This window comes from Sceloporus undulatus, chromosome 5, assembly GCF_019175285.1.
Source record: "Sceloporus undulatus isolate JIND9_A2432 ecotype Alabama chromosome 5, SceUnd_v1.1, whole genome shotgun sequence".
Taxonomy (NCBI): Eukaryota; Metazoa; Chordata; class Lepidosauria; order Squamata; family Phrynosomatidae; genus Sceloporus; species Sceloporus undulatus.
The window spans coordinates 137414043-137432447 of record NC_056526.1 but is presented as its reverse complement, the minus strand read 5'-3'; the positions used below and the strand labels follow the sequence as shown (position 1 = coordinate 137432447).

The following is an 18405-nucleotide window of genomic DNA, read 5'->3' as shown; positions in this document are numbered from 1 at the left end:
AGGGAGGTCAGTGCTTCCAGGACAGATTGCACTCTTGCCTTTCAGGGATTCTTCTGCATCCTAGCCATATCCAAGGAATGTCTGATGGGTCACAAGAGTGGTTCATCTAAGTGGGTGCAATTCATAATTTTGGCTCCCAAACCTGTTTTTGACTTATATATGATATCAACTTATAGTCAAGTATATCCAGTAGAACTTGCAAAATGTGGTGCAAGTACAGAACATGGACCATATTCTGCAAATTCTAGTATTCTAATACTTATATGGTCACAGACACTATTAAACAGTTCAGTGCTGGAGGTAGTCAGTGAGTGCTGCTTTGTGACAGTGAATTCATGTTAGGTTTTACAAGAGCCACTCTTAGGTTTTACGGCTCTATATTAGCTTTCTACAATCTGGTCCTCTCCAGATGAATTTGGATTACAAATCCTGTCAACTTTTTCTGGTGGGGTTTGTGGACCTATAATTCAAAATACCTAAAAATGCCAGGTTGGAGAATGGTTTTATGATAGCCTTTTGGCTGAAGAGTGGGATATAAATAAATAAATAAATAAGCAAGCAAGCAAGCAAGCATATCAGGAGCACTCGGTAAGTGTGATAAGTTATGTATCGGAGAGGTGGGAAATTTTTTATTGTTATTATTATTTGTATTATTAATGGAAAATGAAAAAAGAGATCTAAGTACAGCCTCTTTTACCCATGTTCTCCTACCTCTTACATTTGTGCCAACAAACTTCCTTTAGGACATATATTAATGTAAGTTTCTATAGGCTGGATAATGTTACCCAGTGACCTCCAGAATCCACCATCAAACCTCCATAATATGTGCCTGGAAGACAAAACACTGCTGTGGCTCAAGTGTGGACAAAGTGTAGGCCAGTAAAGCCATTTTGCAATGTCCCAATAGAGCCACACATCAGTTTTGGCCCTTAGGACCACCAAGGCTGTGAGCCGATTTCTTAGCTATTGTGGCACAAGACTCTGCTTATGCCACCACTTACTTCAAGAAAGGACAAAAGTGAGCCCTATATAATCCACCCCGCACTCTTAGAACATCGGGTAAGAACCTATTGGAGATAGCAACCTCTAAGTATGTTGCTACTTCGCAAAGAGCATTTTCAACAACAGCTCCGAGAATCTGGAACAGTCTCCCTGAGGAGATCTGCTCGGTGACCTCATTAGAAACATTCAGAAAAGCGATTAAAACCAAGCTTTTTAGCAGAGCATACCCCACCTGATATGAATACCTCCCCAGATATGAATGAATTGTCCTGTTTGTTTATGATCCCTGCCTTGTTTGTTGATGCTATTGTTACTGTATGATGTTGTATATTTTATTGTTTTTAGCTGCTTTTAATTGAATTTTTATGTAAACGCTTTGGCTTTTTTAGTCTGTAACTCCACTTCGATTCACCGGGAGAGGTGGGGAAACATAAATTATCATCATCATCATCATCATCATCATCATCAGTAGTTAAGAGGCTATCATAGCTATTTGTTCTGACTTTTTCCTGTATAGTACTAACATAATGGTAGCCAGTACCCTAAAGTGATATATGTAAAATCCTTATGGAAACAGTGTAGTGTAGTGGTTGGAGTATTTGAATAGGCATCTGGAAGATTCAGGTCTGAACTCTCACTCAGCCATGGAAACCCACTGAGTGAACCTGGATAGGTCATTTACTCTTTCTGCCTCAAATGAAGTTAAATCTCAGATGACCCTATGAATTGGATTCAATTGGAAGGCAAATAGCAACAACAAAAATGTTTGTTGGGACATTATAAAGTCTTTGAATGTTGCCACAGTACACTGAAAATAAGTCAGTATCATTACTGGTCAAGAATACTGAAAGTTGAAACCTTGCCTCTTTGACAAGAAACTGTAAAGAAAAGATGAAATAGAGTTTCAACATCTTCAGAGTCCAAGGTTCTTCAAAGGATAGAAGTGAATTCTTCAGTAATGACATCACCTTTTGGCAGCAGAAAAAAAGAAGCTTTTATTAACATATTTAATTACTCCTACTATTTCCAATAGAGATTCTCAACCTATTACTGTTTATGTAGCCAAATAAACACTGAACATGACCAGACTCAGTGGAAGCCCAGGTTTTTCAGAACTACTTTTGGCTAAGATCAAGTGTAGATCACATCCTACCTATATTTTATCTTTACAATGGGTTTTCTTAGTTGTGGTAACAGTACCACTGATATCAATACAACAATGTTCAGATTAGGACAGAACAGCCACTCCACAGTTCACTCAGTAAGAGAAGCACACACTGACTAGAAGAAGTGAATGGAAAGCAAGATTGCTCAGCTGATGATATCCTTGGGTTTGGGTAGATAGATTACCATATGAGAGGGGCAGATCATCTGACCCACAAACCTCCTCAATTTGGAGAAGAAGGGGAAAAGAACTGTCTGAGTACCATCAAGGAAGGAAAACTAAATGCTGAAGGTGTGTGAGTAACCTCTCCAGAAAACTACAATCTACTGAGACCTACCTACCATCACATGCATGTTTTGCTTGGAGCCTAGGTCAATCACAGACCATCCAGAACAAAGTGAAAGACTTTAATGGGGCTCAGAATGACAAATAATACATTCAATATCACATGCAGTTAGTCATAAACCTGAATATTTATTATTAATTTTAAACATGACCCCTGAAAATGGGTATACCTCAAAAGTTGAAAAAAATAGGTTTGATAAGTTTCTCAGAAAGATTAGAACTGAACCAGTTACAATTAAATGTTCTGCAAACTGTTTTCCTCATATAAAAATTAGTTTTCATAGAACACAGGTTACCCTTTTTTTTGCACTGGTTTTGTCATCTGCTTTTGAAGCAAACAGCATAAGTCTCAATATCAGAGATGTTCTCAGAAGAAATTGTCCCTGAATATGGATTGTCTTCGATTTCATGAAACTCTCTATTTTGGAGAATGGAATATTGTAGAAAAATACATTTCCCACTGAGTGATGACCTCGTTGCCCAGTGCGTCCAGACATCTACAAAGAAGAACTGTATTTTAAATATTGTTCACATCTGATTTAAAAAAAAACAACAACACCTATGGAGACATACTCCTGTTCTTCCACTAGTACAAGTAAAGAACAATGTACAGAGAACCTCCATATATACAAGACAACAGGTTAGGCAGAATATGCATATGGTTGAAGAGAGCAGAGCAAGGCGTATCCTGTACCATGACCATGTCGAGCACGTAGTTGTAACAGACACTACTTTTTCACTCTATTGTTTCCATTTTGACATCAGGGAATGCAACTATACTGTAGAAATAATGCAGTTTGACACCACTTTAAGTGCTGTAGCTCTATCCTTTGTAATCCTGGGATTTGTACTTTTTTACAAGGTCTTTAGTATAAACAAGTGCAAATGGTCCTAAAGGATACCCAGCCTCTTACAAAGCTAATTCCCCCAACAACTTAAATAACATTGATATACTGGGGGGGGGGACTCAACTTCCATTCCCCCACCTTTTTTGGGTAGCAGTGCCTCACAAAATTACAAATCCAAAGATGCGGTGGGATGGAGCCATGGCAGTTAAAGTGGTATCAAACTGAATTATTTCTACAGTATAGATTAACCCCAGGATTTGAGCCTTTGGTTTTCTTTTTGCACAAAGTATATTTTCTTCAAGGATATGTAAACAGTTACAATTTTGCTATGCACTGCTGTGGACTTATATATCCAGGCCCCCATATGTCAGCACCATTGCTAGACAACTCTTGCTGTTCTTACCATAGAGGACTGTGTGATTCCAGATCATGCACCAAGGATTGGATGTTAAGTAGCCATAACCACTGTGTGAATACTGGAACTGGGAAGTTTTACGATGATGTTATACTAATTTAATTTTACACTAAAATAATCCTATAGCCTTTCATTTGCATTTAGGCTCAAGGAAAACATCTCCCTACATGTTTTACAACAGCTACAGGTCCCAGGTTATAGGTACACAGGTTTGTAAGCTGTTTTATGCATAGAAACTATATCATATTTCATTTCAACAACACACTACAGTCATCCCTTCTGATTCACAGAGATCCATTCCAGAACCCCCGTTGAATCAGAAAATCCACAAATATTGGAGCCCTATTGCTTTTAATGGCTGCACACAGGCTGTGGGCATATGCACCATTTTGTCCGTCCTGACTTCCCATCTGCAGAAATTCAAAACTGCAAATGAGAAGTCAGCTAATACGGAGGGACAACTGTAGTTTCCTAAGTGAGAGTAGGGGCCAGTAATTTTCTTGATGCCATTCAAAGGAAAAAATTCAAAACCTAATTTCCTTCTTGTGAAGAAAATACCCAGTCTAAGGACCCTATTGCATGGGGTTAAAAGAGCAGCTTACCTTTCCCAAATTCAGTGTTAGTTCAGGAGGCAACCAGTTCCTATCACACATAAATCAATGTCAAATCACCACCTGGGTCCATCTTGGAAGTAGCCCAGGTTGTCTAAGCTGCTTTGGCAGCCATTTTTACAAGTCGGAAGCTTCCATTTTTGAAAAGGGTCCGTGGAAGCAGCTTAGATGACCTGGCTACATCTAGGATGGACCCAGACAGTGATTCAGCAGCAATTTATGTGTGATAGGAACCAGCTGCCTCCTGAATCATCACTGAATTCAGGAAAGGTAAGCCGCTCTTTTAACCCCATGTGATAGGGTCCTAAATACAGTTTTTCCTTGTATTTATTAAACATATTTGAATTTAGATCCAAGTATGGAGGAGTTGCCTTTTGTATTAGAACTCCTAGGATCCAATCCCATGGCCATGTTGGCTCAGGGATTCTGGGAGTTGCAAGTCAAAAAGTAACTTTGGAATATATGGCTTGGATTTTATGTATTAATTAGGGCAACTGTGCCTGTTCCATTTAGCACAGGGAATGTCTAGGACCTCATTCTTTCCTCATTCAAAGGCTTCTATTTTCATAGCTAGTTGATATGAAATCACTGATATGGAATAAGAGATCATCCCTCTTCTGAACAGAGACAGCATGTACAAGGAGAGGAACTGCTACAGTGGCTTTTGGTATTTTGGAGGAGGACACATTCTACAATCACTCAACTTTTAGAAGCATATAATAGTTAGCAAATCACAACTCTTTCAAACTCACATTTTGATGGGCATCTTTTTGGAATGTATAGTAGGGGATGTATTAGATAGCCCTTGGGGTCCCTTCCAACTCTGTAATTCTATTATTATTCTATTGAAGGGGTTATTCACACTGTGAAAATAATCCAGGATTAATCCAGGTTAAATCTCCATTGTTCACACACATCCCAATCATACCTGATTAAGTCTGGGGGGGGAGGGCTGTCAAAATACCCACTTAATTCAGAATAATCCATATCAGGGTTTTCCCTAAGTTTTTTTTTTAAAAGATCTGCATTGTTAATAGTGTGAATAACCAATGCAATTAGACCCAAGTAGACCTGGGATAAAACGCTACATGCCTTGAACATGTTCCAAATGCATTCACTTCGTTGACTCCATTTTTATTCAAATGTTTGCACATGGGAGCAACCAAATTTGCAGAGATAAGAAATGATGCAGTTCCATAGTGTGAATAACAAACCCAAAATATGTGAGTGAGATGATTCCCATTGTCACACTAAAAAAATGATGTCTGAATGACCCAAAAGCAGTTATGATTTTGAGGACTGAAATTCATGAAAAAAATCTGTCAGGTTACTTGGTACAAGACTTAGTAAACCACTACATATATACTATCCTACATTTCAGAGAAAGGAACTGGCAAAACCACCTTGAGAATTCCTTGCCTAAGAAACCCTGTGTAATTCATGGGATAGCCTAGGTCAACAGATGACTTGAAGGTGTGCATGCATGCATGCATGCATGCACGAACGCACGCACGCGCGCACACACACACACACACACACACACAGGGGACATAGAAGGGAAGGATTTTGACATTGAGACATAAGCCAAAATTTTATCTGTTTAGAGAATGGAAAGACCATGTGGAATATCCCTGCTAGCATGGCCACCAGTCATGAAACTAAGTCACATCAAAGTCTAAACCACATTTGAGAGTTGGTGTGCTATTGTGGCTAGAGTGCCTGACGAGGACCAGGGAGAAACAAGTTCAAATCTTGGATAAGCCATGAAGCTTGAGGTTCTGGGTGACTCCATTATCTCTCAAAAACAGCTTACTTAGGAAAGTTGCTGTGATGATAAAATGGAGAAACAACTATGCATATTTCCTTGAGTTTCTTTTAGAAATGTTGTACAGAAAGACAATGAATTAACAGATTTGTAAAGAAATTTCTGGTGCAGAGTGGTGGTGGAAGTCATGAGAGGCAGGCTGATAACCAGTTGGATGCTAGAAGAGGTCATGTGAATAAAGAGCACTGTTAATGCTCTGATGCACTCATTCCTTAAGTGATAAGAGTAGCTCCCATTTGTATTTCTGTTAAATGAATTTATAATCTCTAGACCTCACATGGAAAGCTAGATAGGAAACAATTATGTGGCAACTGTAGTGAACTAAGAGCAATCACATAATTAAGGAGTTATAAATTTGAGGGGGGGGATAAGCATATACATGTCAGTACCCATCTATAGGCCAGAGGATCCAAATACTCAGAATCCTGTACAAAGACAACAGATTTACATGGCGTGTTGATTCCTAAAGCAAGGGTCCCCGTAGATGTCAGCACCTGTAAGGAAAAAAATCAATTATTAAAAACTACCATGGAATAATGGCTATTAGCCCTAATCAGGGGAGTCACATGTGAAAACCCAACCTATTTTAGTGTGTTCAGCAGGAAGTTCTGAAACAGAATACAGTACCCAGTATTTTGGTAAAACCTGCAATCCATGACATTCCAAACTCTTTACTACACAGACAGGGTATCTAGTCCATGGAGGATTCTTAGCATAATTCAGAATTTGTAATGAATGTTAGTCATTTGGGCCTACTGATAAACACTGGTGCAGAGGTGAGAATCATGTGGCCCTCTAGATGTTGTTGGATTGTATATCCCATGATTCTTTACCACTGGCACTGCTGGCTATGGCTTCTGGGAGCTCTAATTCAACAACCATATGATTCCCACCCTTACACTAGAGCTAACTGAAAGGATTCACAGTATAGTGGGCCTACCACAATTGCAGGTATTAGGGGCATTAGGACCCCCATGAAAGTTAAAAACCTGCAAATAAAAAAATACCTCTCTAGGAATCTCTAGATCCTCCAGCACAACTCTATGGCTACCATCTGGCAGAGGTTGATCATATAATGTGTAGGTCTGGAGGACCTACAAATGCCTCGAGAAATGTTTTTCTAGGAATCTCTAGGCCCTCCAATCTAACTCTACGGTCAACTTCTGGCACAGTCAGACCGGAGGACCCAGAGATTCCTAGAGAGAGCATGTAAATCAACTCTGCAAATAATCAAATTCAAAAAAGTCAAATCTGCAAATGTGGAAGGCCAAATGTAGTTGCAAAGTCATAGGAAATTAAGAAAATATTTCATTATTTCACTATATTTTAGCTTTTATATTACAAATGAATTTAAGAACAATATGAGGATTACAATAACTTTATTTATTTTAATAGTATTAAAATACTAATAGGAATAATATAGCTATAAAGGTAATGAAAAAAATCAATGTTTTTATTAACTGCGAGAAAGCCCCACTGAATTCAATCAAACAGATTTCCAACTTGACTTGTAAAGGATTGAACTGTCAAAGCATCTGATTTTTTTTCTTTTTAAACTGCTATTATAATATGGAATTAGAGAATTTCTGGGCGAATAACATACCTGGATAAATCCTATTTTGAAAAGCATCTCTACAAGTTGCTTCTCTTTATATTCCATAAAGGCATGATGGTACCCTATCCCTCTTAGGGCCAGCTCCTGCAGTTCTCCAGTTGTTGTGAATCTTGCATGATTAAGTATCTTGTGCAAAGCCTTAAGAAAATGACACAATATAAAGTTCATATAATGCTATCATTCTTTACAATAGGTTGGACCCAGACTAGTTAGTCAAGCTTTGACTCCATGGAAATCCATGAGGCAATGTGACTAACTTGTCTCATTTATTTCAGTTCTAAAACAGAAGGATCCAATTCAGAAGTACCTCTTTACAACATTTTCTGCAGAGATGTAGCTATTTGTGTCAGAAATTGGCTGTTTCTTTAAACCACATGCATGTATGCAAGAGCAAGTAGAACACAGAATATTGATAAATTTATATTTTTATTCCCTTGAAGCGTGGTGCTTGTTCTTCATTTTCTTTGTAACAGGGTTGATTCAAGAAACAACAGTCCCATTTAGTGAGAGAAAAATAGATCAAATATGCATAATGAGGTGCAAGGAAAGATAATAAGATAACCCTAAAACGAAGATGACATCCTGTTCCAGAGCTTTGCAAAAGTGCAGAGTAGGCTCTACCTAGGCTTGCCATATCCCGCCTGGGAGCGGGACTTTCCCAGTTTGGGGCGGGTCCGCATGGTCCCTCCCCGGTTTGGCCCAGCCCCCGGGATTCCCCCCCCAGGGAGGCCTTGGAAGCTGCTCCGCAATAGCGGAGTCCTCCTCCAAGGCCTTGTCGGGGCTTGGGAGACACTGTCTCTCAGGCCCCAGGGAGGCCCTGGAAGCAGGTCCGTGATCGCGAAGTCCTCCAAGGCCTCGCCGGGGCTTGGGAGATGCTGTCTCCCAGGCCCCAGGGAGGCCTTGGACAAGGTTTTAAAATGTAGGCCCTTTTTATAAAAAGGTCCTACATTTTAAAACATTGTCCTACATTTTTCCTGGTTTGGGGGTCCTCGGGGATGGCAACCCTAGCTCTACCACTCAAACTACCAGTAACTCAACAGATTCTCATCACAGCTTCCCAAAAAGTAATAAAACACAGATTGATTTTCTGAGAACAGAACTTTTTAAAAAAGACACTAGCAAAACCCAGACAATTCCCCCCCCTTTTTTTGGACTACAGTTTGTAGAATCCCCTGGCCAGTATAGCCACTGGCCATACTGGCTAGGTGATCCAGGAAGTCACAGTACAAAAAATAGCATATCTAAGCTCTATAGTAGATATCACAGAAGCTGCCACCATCATGATTAAATTTTAAATTTGAACATAATGTTTTAACTTTTTGAAATTGTTTAACTGTTTTTTAAACTTGGTATTTTTATTGTTTTGTACTGTTTTAACTTAGACTATTTTAAATTTTGTTAACTGCCTTGAGCCCCTGTACTGGGGGGGAAGACAGGAAATAAATAAATAAATAAATAAATAAATAAATAAAACCACTCTGTATGCCAACTTTCTAGGTTGCCTGGAGTCAACTATTATTATCACAAATTAGCAAGCAAGGGGCTAAAAGCAAGTTGTTTTCCTATAAAATCAGCTGCACAAAATTCATTAATGAGCTGCATATATATACTAATTAATTGCTTACTTCAGAGTTTAGAAAAGTTTTTTTTTACTATAGCTCCCATAATCTGTCAGGCTAGAGGATTCTGGGAGTTGTATAACAAGTGATTTACAAGTACAGGTAATTGATTTAAATTTATTTGCTTGCTGGTAAGTGGTTTTGGCAAGATGCTATACCCTGGCATATATCTGACCCAAGTAAAGATATAATTAAAACCATTTGATTGTTAAACAAAAAGAAGCACATCACTTGATTATGCACACTCCTTCAGGTTTATCAAGGCAGCTTTTCAGTGAAATACAAGGGTCTTTTCTCCTTTGTTTTATATCAGAAATATAAAAGATTTCCCCCTTACCTCCATGCCAACAACCTGATAATTCGCATAAGTGCAGTCACCACTTATTCCAGAAATCTGCTCAAATTGTTTCCTAACATTCCCAGGTTCTACCTTCTTAATTAGCTTTTCATTATCTTCACAGTATGTTTGCATGATGCTGCAGAGAAGTACATATTTATTACCAAACAACGTCTCCAACATTTTTCTTTGGAGATTATTGCACAGTTAAAAAAACCAATTTACCACTGCCTAATTAAAATAGAATTCAGGATACATCCAGATTTTATCACACACGTTTTTGCCGCCAACACCACTGCCAGTTTTGAAAAGAGGTCAGCTGAACTCGGATTCTAGCCATATGTTACCCAAGATCCACCTGCATGCCAGCAGGGGCAAAAATATGTGCAAAAAAATTTGGATGTATCCTGAATTCGAATTGAATTAGGCAGTAGTAAATTGATTTTTTAAACTGTGAGATAATCTCCTTTGTTTCTTCATTATATATGTTCTCAGTTAAAAATGCTGTCAAAAACTGAAATTCCCATTTTGGAACACAAACATCAACAATTCATCATATTTACCTTCATTTCACAGTTAAGCTTCACCTCAAAAATCTACTTGTTCAGCTCAAGATCGTAATACAAGCTTTGAAAGAAAGAACTCATCCTACCTGCGTACCTGTCTTCTAAACTGTTTGGCCACAATGACACGAGCTTCCACAACTTGGCAAAAGGGAGGATGGGGTGGAGATGAGAAAACCTAATTTATGTTCTAAGCTAGAATCATGAACCATATTTGGAAATACTGTGTACCAAGTGAAAAAGTCAGCCATCTAAACACTATGCACTTCTCCCTCTCTCTTCCTCTCTCTCTGATATTTCTAATATTCCACTCCACTTTCTCTGATCTTTATTATTTTTATTTAATTATTTAATTTATATCCCATCTCTTTCCCAGTGTGGGATCCATATTTCTAATTACTGTACTTAATTTCTAACTGCTCAGGCACATAACAGCCTACTGAATGGCATCTGTCCTTCAATAGCACCTATTTTGCAACTGTCATTCAAAAGCATCTCCAGCACCTATTTTGTGGCAATTTCTCATTTGTTTGGAATTGCCACAATTTTTATTATGTTTACTCTTGGAAAATGTCACATGATATTTACCAAGAATGTTTCTGAAATGTGGCAGATGTTTGGTATATCAAAATTCCCAACTCTACCAGTCTACTGTTGTATTTCTCTGTAGGGTGCTTCCAAAGTACAAACAAAACATACTCATTTTTAATAATTCATTTGCCCAAATTACATACTCAGACTGCTGCCAAACTGCAGAAATAAAGCACTTTGGCATCACTTTAATTGTCATGACTCAGTGCTATGGAATTCTGGGATTTGTAGTTTGTTACATATTTAGCCTTCTCTGAGAGCTCTTGTGCCGCACCAAACTACAAATCCCAGAATTCCATAACATTGAGTCATGACAGTTAAAGTCATGTCAAACTGCTTTATCTTTACAGTGTGGTGAGAGCTTAAGGGGCTGTACAGACCACCTCTGAAGGGGCGGCCTGCAGCCGCCTCCGTCTTTGCCAGATCGGGGCCATGACAACTGCACACCGTGGCCCTGATCTGGCCTTCCGCAGCGCAAAAAGGAACTGCAAAAAGCGGCTCCTTTTTGCACCATGGAAAGGGCACTGTAGCCGCTGGCACTGTGGCTTCATGGGCTGCACTTAGGCGGCGCAAGGGCTATATATGCCTCAGGGGACACACACAGCCTGCAGGCTGAACTGTGTGTATGTGTGTTGTTTGTCTTCAAGTTATTTCCAACTTATGACAATCCTACGGCAAACCCATCATAGAGGGTTTTTTGACAACTTTCTTCATAAGGGGCTTGCCATTGCCATCCTCTAAGGCTTCACTTGCTCAAGGTCATCCCATGGGTTTTCCTGGCTGATCCAGGAATTTTAACCCTATTCTGCAGAGTAACAGTCCAATACTCAAACCATTACAACATGCTAGCTCCTTAGAGTGAACTTTTTCTACCCCTATTCTATGTAGACTACATAATCAAAGAAGCCAGATACTAATTTGAGAGCAATCACTTTTACACTCTATTCCATTGTTAACCCCAACCCAATGAATCCAAATTTAAAACAGTGTTAAAGACCAGTCTCTTCTAGCAGGCCTATCAGATTATTTATAAATTATAAATTTTAAATTATGAATTCTAATGTGGATTGCTTTACTACGTATGAGTCTTGTTTGTTCTTTAAACTGACATATGTTTTTAACTGTTGTGTTGTTCCCTACCTCAATCCATGGTGAGAAGTGGGTGAAAGATCAATCAATCAATTAATCAATCAATATATTAGTATTAGTAGTATTCTGTAAATTACATTTACAAAAGTATTGTCTTGCTATTCAGTAATTGATGCAATGGGCCTACTGTTGTTAGGATGACAAATAAGATTCAGGCTCTGTTTATATCAAACATTTGCTGGAGCAATGTGCATTCATATCATACAACTTGAAACAAGAGATTATAAAAATATTTGCATAGGTATTCTACCACAAAAAATGGTTTTGCACACGTCAAATGTTCTTATTCCTTACCTAGTCTGTTTTGTCTCTGTTAATTTATCAGCTGGCTCAGTCTTTGTTGCCAATAAATGTCCTTGATTTTTAGAGCTGGAGACTTCTCCTATAAGCATTTGCTTCTCCTCTAAGAAACAGCATACCTTTTTAGCCAGTTCTTCAGCAATCCTAATATTGAATCTTAAAATACATGACAGAGGAAAAAATAATATACCTGCAAATGACTAATTAGGTCCTTCAATTATTATTTTGACATATGTCAGAAATGTAGACAGGAAGTATAACTTTTGGTGCTTATGTAACTTCTTTTGAAAACAAAAGTTTCTCTTTATTTTCACCTTCTATTTTGGTGCCTTTTAGAAAGGTATTTTCTGTTTTTAAAATTAGACACAAAATATGGGAAAGAGCTAGCGAAAACAAAAACTTGAGGTCTCTAATTTATGAAGGAAAAGATCTAGACATAGTTAAACCTTTCCTTGAAATCAATTGCATAAAAGTTGCTCTGTTTTGGCTTGATCCCTCCCATACTTGTCAGAAAGGCAAGGTGATATCAATACATTTTCTGGCAGTTAATACAACACTACACTATTGGAAGAAAAGCAGAGATAGGAAAAACAGGTTGCTTATATGTAACTGTGGTTCTTACAGTGGTCATCTGTGCCTTCACACAAATGGGTTTTTGTGCCTGTGCAGACAACTCCAATGAAAACGTTCCATAGCTGAGTAGCTTGGCAGAAATATCCTGCCCCCCACTGCCTACTGAACATGTTCTAGCCCGCCAAGCTACTGTCTCCTCAGTTTTGAAGTCTGCCATAGAAGAAGGATCTGAAAGAGGGGAGGCAGGGAGGGGTGTGTGAGGGCACAGATGAACATTTGAAGAACCACAGTTACAGGTAAGCAACCTGTTTTTCTTCATCATGGCCTCTGTGCCTCACACAAATGGGTGACTGTAAAGCTTATTCAAGAAAGGAGTGTTAGGTCACCAAAGGACAGCAGAAAGGACAGCATGACCAAAATGAATATCAGCACTAGACTTGTAGTCCAGATGGTAATGTTAAATGAATGTAGAAGGCTGCGACGAGGTAGAAGCCTTGCACAAGTCAGGTAAGGAGATTCCATGATGAAGGGCATCCAAATAAGCCATTGCCCTGGTAGAGTGGCTCTGCAGGTTGGCAGGGACTGGATGTTTTGCCATCTCATAGGCTTAGCAGATAGCTTGCACAATCCACTTGGAGAATCTTTGAGAAGAGACCACCAGGCCTTGGCAAGCACCACCATGGCAGACAAAAAGTCTATTGGAAAGATGGAATGGAGTCGAGTGTTGAAGATAGAAAGCAAGAACTTAACATACATCCATATAGTGTAAGCACCTCTCCAGCTGAGTCTTCAGGCTACGATAGAAGGTAGGAAGCACAATGTCTTGATTCAAGCAAGAGACAACCTTTGGCAAAAAGGAAGTGCCAGGGCATAAAACTACTTTGTCACAATGAAATATAAGAAACGGTTCATCATGGTGGAGGGCAGTAAGTTCAGATGCCCTTCTCATTAAAATAAGAACAACCAAAAAGGCAGTTTTTAGAGTAACCAGAGAGTGGTGACAAGAACATGACTCAAAGGGGTGCCATGTAAACTGCAAGAGTGACATCCATAAAAAGCAGCGCTGAAGGAATGCCTTATCGCCACAGTACCATGGCTATCACGCCCTTTCCAGGGCACAAAAAAGAGACACTTTTTGCACCCTGGAAAGGCCGGATCTGGGCCAGATCAATGTGCAGTTTCTGCAGCCCTGAGCTGGCGAAAATGGAGGTGCCTACAGGCCTTCCCTTGGGGATGGTTTGAAGAGCCCCTAAATAAACATTCCCCCAAAAAGATTTAAGTTGGGAATTCAATAAGCTATTTAGACTCAGCTCTCAGGTGGCTAGAGACAAAAGATTAACACGCATATATAGTGATTTATTTTCTTAGAAAAAAACACAAGAGATTATTAGAACAATGCTACAAAAAAAATAGAAGGAGAGGAGGTAAAATATTTAAGGACATACTAAAAATAATATTTTAAGAAAGAGTTGATTATAAGTTTCTTACAATTTATTTAAACAAAAACAACTTGATATACAGCTGGGAGAAACTAATGGATTATCTGTGTTCTTTAAACAGAGATGGTTAAAATTAAACTCAATACAGAAAGCAAAGGACTTTTGAAAAAGATACAGGGGGGAAAAAACAAGATAATCTGGAAGGGAAGAATAGATGACATGAAAGGTATAAACAGAAAGCAGATAAAACTTTAAAAACCCACAATAATTTGGAAGAAGGAGAAGAAGAAGAAGAAGAAGAAGAAGAAGAAGAAGAAGAAGAAGAAGAAGAAGAAGAAGAAGACTCATCAAATCCATTGGAAGTGGAAGAAAAAGAAGAAGAATTCAAAACAGAATTCAGCTTAAAAGAAGAAGAATTGGACACTGAAGAGAAATCTACAGAGTTTAATTAAACCATCAAAGGTTAAAGACCATGTACATGTGAGGAAAAGCAACATTCAAGTTTTAAATGAGGAACAAGTTAATTTGTGTGAAGTGTGACCATCTTGAATCTTCAAGGCCCGATATATGAGTTGATACTTCTGAGATCAGTATTGGTCAGAGGCCCCTGTTCTTTCTTTGGAATTGTGATATATCTGGACAATAAGTCATCCCTCTTGCAATGGGCCAGAATGTGAATCCTTCTGGAACAAGGTCGGGATTGCCTCCAGAAGAGGCACAAAGGATGAGATATGCAGAAAAATGCAGAGGGAAATGGTAAATATATATAATTTCTCTCTATTTTTTTTTAAATAGAGATGAAAGGAAAGAAGAAGAAGAGTGAAAATATGAATGGCGCAGCAACATAGAAACTACTCAGCACCAGAATGACCAAGGAGAGTCTAACACTGTTGGTGGAAGGAAAGAAACTGAGGAGACGGTAGTTTAGCAGGCTGGAGCATGGACGGTAGTAGTGGGGGCAGGGTATTCCCACCAAGCTACTTAGCTCTGCAATATTTCCTTTGGAGTTCTCTGAGCAGGCATGAAAACCCATTTGTGTGAGGCACAAAGACCATGATGAAGCTGAAATTAGTATTGTTATTTAAAAACAACAACAACAAGGAGCATAATTCTTGGCAATTCAAGCAAAAGAATTATTGTAATAAGAAATAATGGCCTACAACTAACAGCAAATCAAGATTAGAAAATATGCTTTCTTAAGAACACAGATACAGTAGGCCCTCTGTATCTGTGGACTTGCCATCTGAAGATCCCAGCATCTGTAGACAGCAAGCCTGCAAAGAGAAAGAGGAGGAGGAGGAGGAAGGAAGAGGAGGAGGAGGCAAAGGTGGAAGTGGGGGTGGAAAGAGGAGGTGGAAGAAAGAAGAGGAGAAGGAAGAGAGAGAAGCGGTGGAAGGAAGAAAAAGGAAGATGAGGAAGGAAGAGGAGAAGGGAGGAAGAAGGGGCGGTGGTAGCAGGGTCAAGAGGAGGAAGAGGCAGTGGCGGGAAGAGAAGGAAGAGGAAGTGGTGGCGGCGGGAAGAAGAGGAAGAGGAGGAGGAGGTGGCGGCAGTGGGAAGAGAAGTGGAGACAGCGGCAGCGATGGAAAGAGGAAGCAGCCCCTTTCCACTCGCTGTGGTGAGAGCAGTGAGGCGGGATTCGGACAGTCGGGGAGGTAAAGTCCCATTGTCCTCATATGGCCACACCACCATTGAGGACAAACTGACTTGAGCATCCGTAGATTTTAGTATCCACGGAGTGATCTGGAATGAATCTCCCAAGGATACCGAGGGCTGAGTGTACAATCCTGTACTACTCTTTACTCAAAAGTAAGTCTAAACAAGTTCAATATGGCTTACTCCCTGGACACAGGCTATAAGATTCAGTTTATATCTGTGGCCTTCTAGATGTGAATAACTACTTCTTTCAACCCATGCCAGTCTGGCCAATGGTGAGAGATTATGGGAATAGCAGTTTATCAAAATCTAGAGGACCACAGGTTCCTCAATCCTCCTATAACATATAAAATATAGTCTGCTACTGCTCAAGAGCATGGGTTTTTTTTGTAAGAGAAATTATAATTTGGAAATCAAATTAGTCATGTATGTATGACTGATTTTTGTTTCTTAAATGTAGAGCCTAGGAAAGTTATTTTTGGACCACTTCTTCAACAACCAGCAAGCCCGGCCAGGCTTGCTGGGAGATATAGTCCAAAAGTAACTTTCTGAACTCTGCTTAAATATGAGAGGTATTTTTAGAATTCTGATCATTTGTGTCACAGTACAATTTCATTGAAATGATGTATTCTAGATCTATGGAACAAAACCTTTAACACAATTTTGTGTGACTCACATGAAAAAAAGTGCAGGCAATTTATCCATTTCTTGTAGTTTTTCAACAAAATATGGAAATAATTCCTTCATTTGCGTTTCAGAGCAGGAATCACCATGAGGTTTGAGCAGTTTTAGCACTTCAGCAGCCTAGAGGAAATGGCAAGCACTCAGCAATGAAGAACATGCAACATTAATGGAACATTTTTCTAGAACACATTTTAGGCACCCTATAAAAACTACAAAATACAAAATATATATTTAATTTCATGGAATTGTTTCTGTTTCAGTCTGAAAGCCTGTGTTAACTATATTTTTATATGGCATCTTACTCCATTGTCTTCAGAAGGAGGAATTGTGGGGCATTTTTTAAAATTAATACAATAATCCTGTACTAGAAGAAATGAAAGTGGAAGATTTATCATACTTCAAAGTTCTCCCAGGGAGGAAGCAATAAGCCTTTTTCACACTATACCTCAGCTTTCTACACACCCACCCCAGTCTGGCAACATGTTCCAAATATTCTCTCTTTAATTCCAGTGAAAGGAGTTAATTTACATCAGGTGGTTTAAATTTGATACTGGCTGTGGAAACTGAATCGTTTATAATCTCCAAAATCCTTTTGACAAAGAGTTTCTTCCCTTCAGAGAAGATGCCAGCCACAAATGTCAGGAAGAAACTCTTCTGGAACATGGCCACATAGCCTGAAAAAACCACAAAAATCTATGGATGCCAGCCATGAAAGCCTTCAACTTCACAAAGTATTCTGGCTCTGTAATGCAGAATGGTTCCTTTGGTTTGTAACATAAAAATATTTGCGCGCTTATTTTTGTTCCTCTCTTATAACAGCTTAAACTTCATCACACACCCTTTATAGTTGTATCACCTAGTAAACATTTATTCCCTAGTTATTTCGCCTGAATTTTTAAAATTCTTTTATCATCCCAACTTTCAGAGTCCCCCCAAGGTATTTAAAAGCCCTTCTCATTAAAAAAAATGTTGATGGCTGTTCATTTCTATAACTTTTCAACTCCTCGTATCTACAAATTTTTATGATGATCAGCCCTCAAGATGGCCTATCCTACATTCAGTAAGGTAACCTTTTCAAGCCCATCACAGGCAATCACTGTGTCTATTGAACAGTTCATACATTTAGGACAGTGGTCCTCAAAATTTTGGGGCTGCTGCCTCCTTTTCTCTTGGGCAACAACCCTAGTGCTCCACAACGCCTATTTCCTGATATTAAATCTACTGTTGTACTGCAAATTTAAAACAATCAATCTTGGTTGCTGCTCCCTTTGCAGCAGCAACTGAGCAGCTACCTGAGTAGCAACCAAAAAGCCTGTCACTTGTGCCAGCCTTGCAGTAAAAGATGGCGCAGATTAGAAGCTTCTCAGTCGCCGTTTGACTGGCTGCTTAGTCACTGTTCTGTTTGCACCTGTTCACCTTCAGAGCAGCAACCAAGCAGCTCAAGAAGCAGTTGCAAAACAAAAAAAGTCTAAGGGAAAATTAGCACAACTAAAAAAGATGGCTCAGTTTATTAAGTACAATATACAAAGAATAATACATCAGAAATGTTGTCAAACTAATAGGCAAGCAAAAATCATATAAGGACTGTATGCTAGGCCTGAAGGAAAAAAAATATTTCCAAGACAATGAGCTGTGGTTGGCGCAGTTGTCTTTCTTGAAAAGTAATCACTA

At 39.0% G+C, this 18405-nt stretch overlaps 1 protein-coding gene across 1 annotated transcript in view; it reads right to left on the bottom strand.

Moving 5' to 3' along the window:
* Window positions 1-18405, bottom strand: part of LOC121931694 (probable ATP-dependent RNA helicase DDX60) — a 92768-nt gene that overhangs the window by 13373 nt on the left and 60990 nt on the right. Inside the window, 8 exon segments of the mRNA XM_042469672.1 lie at window positions 1861-1970; window positions 2809-3009; window positions 6601-6705; window positions 7815-7964; window positions 9783-9921; window positions 12380-12541; window positions 16727-16854; window positions 17037-17098. Coding sequence (XP_042325606.1) covers window positions 1861-1970; window positions 2809-3009; window positions 6601-6705; window positions 7815-7964; window positions 9783-9921; window positions 12380-12541; window positions 16727-16854; window positions 17037-17098 — 1057 coding nt within the window.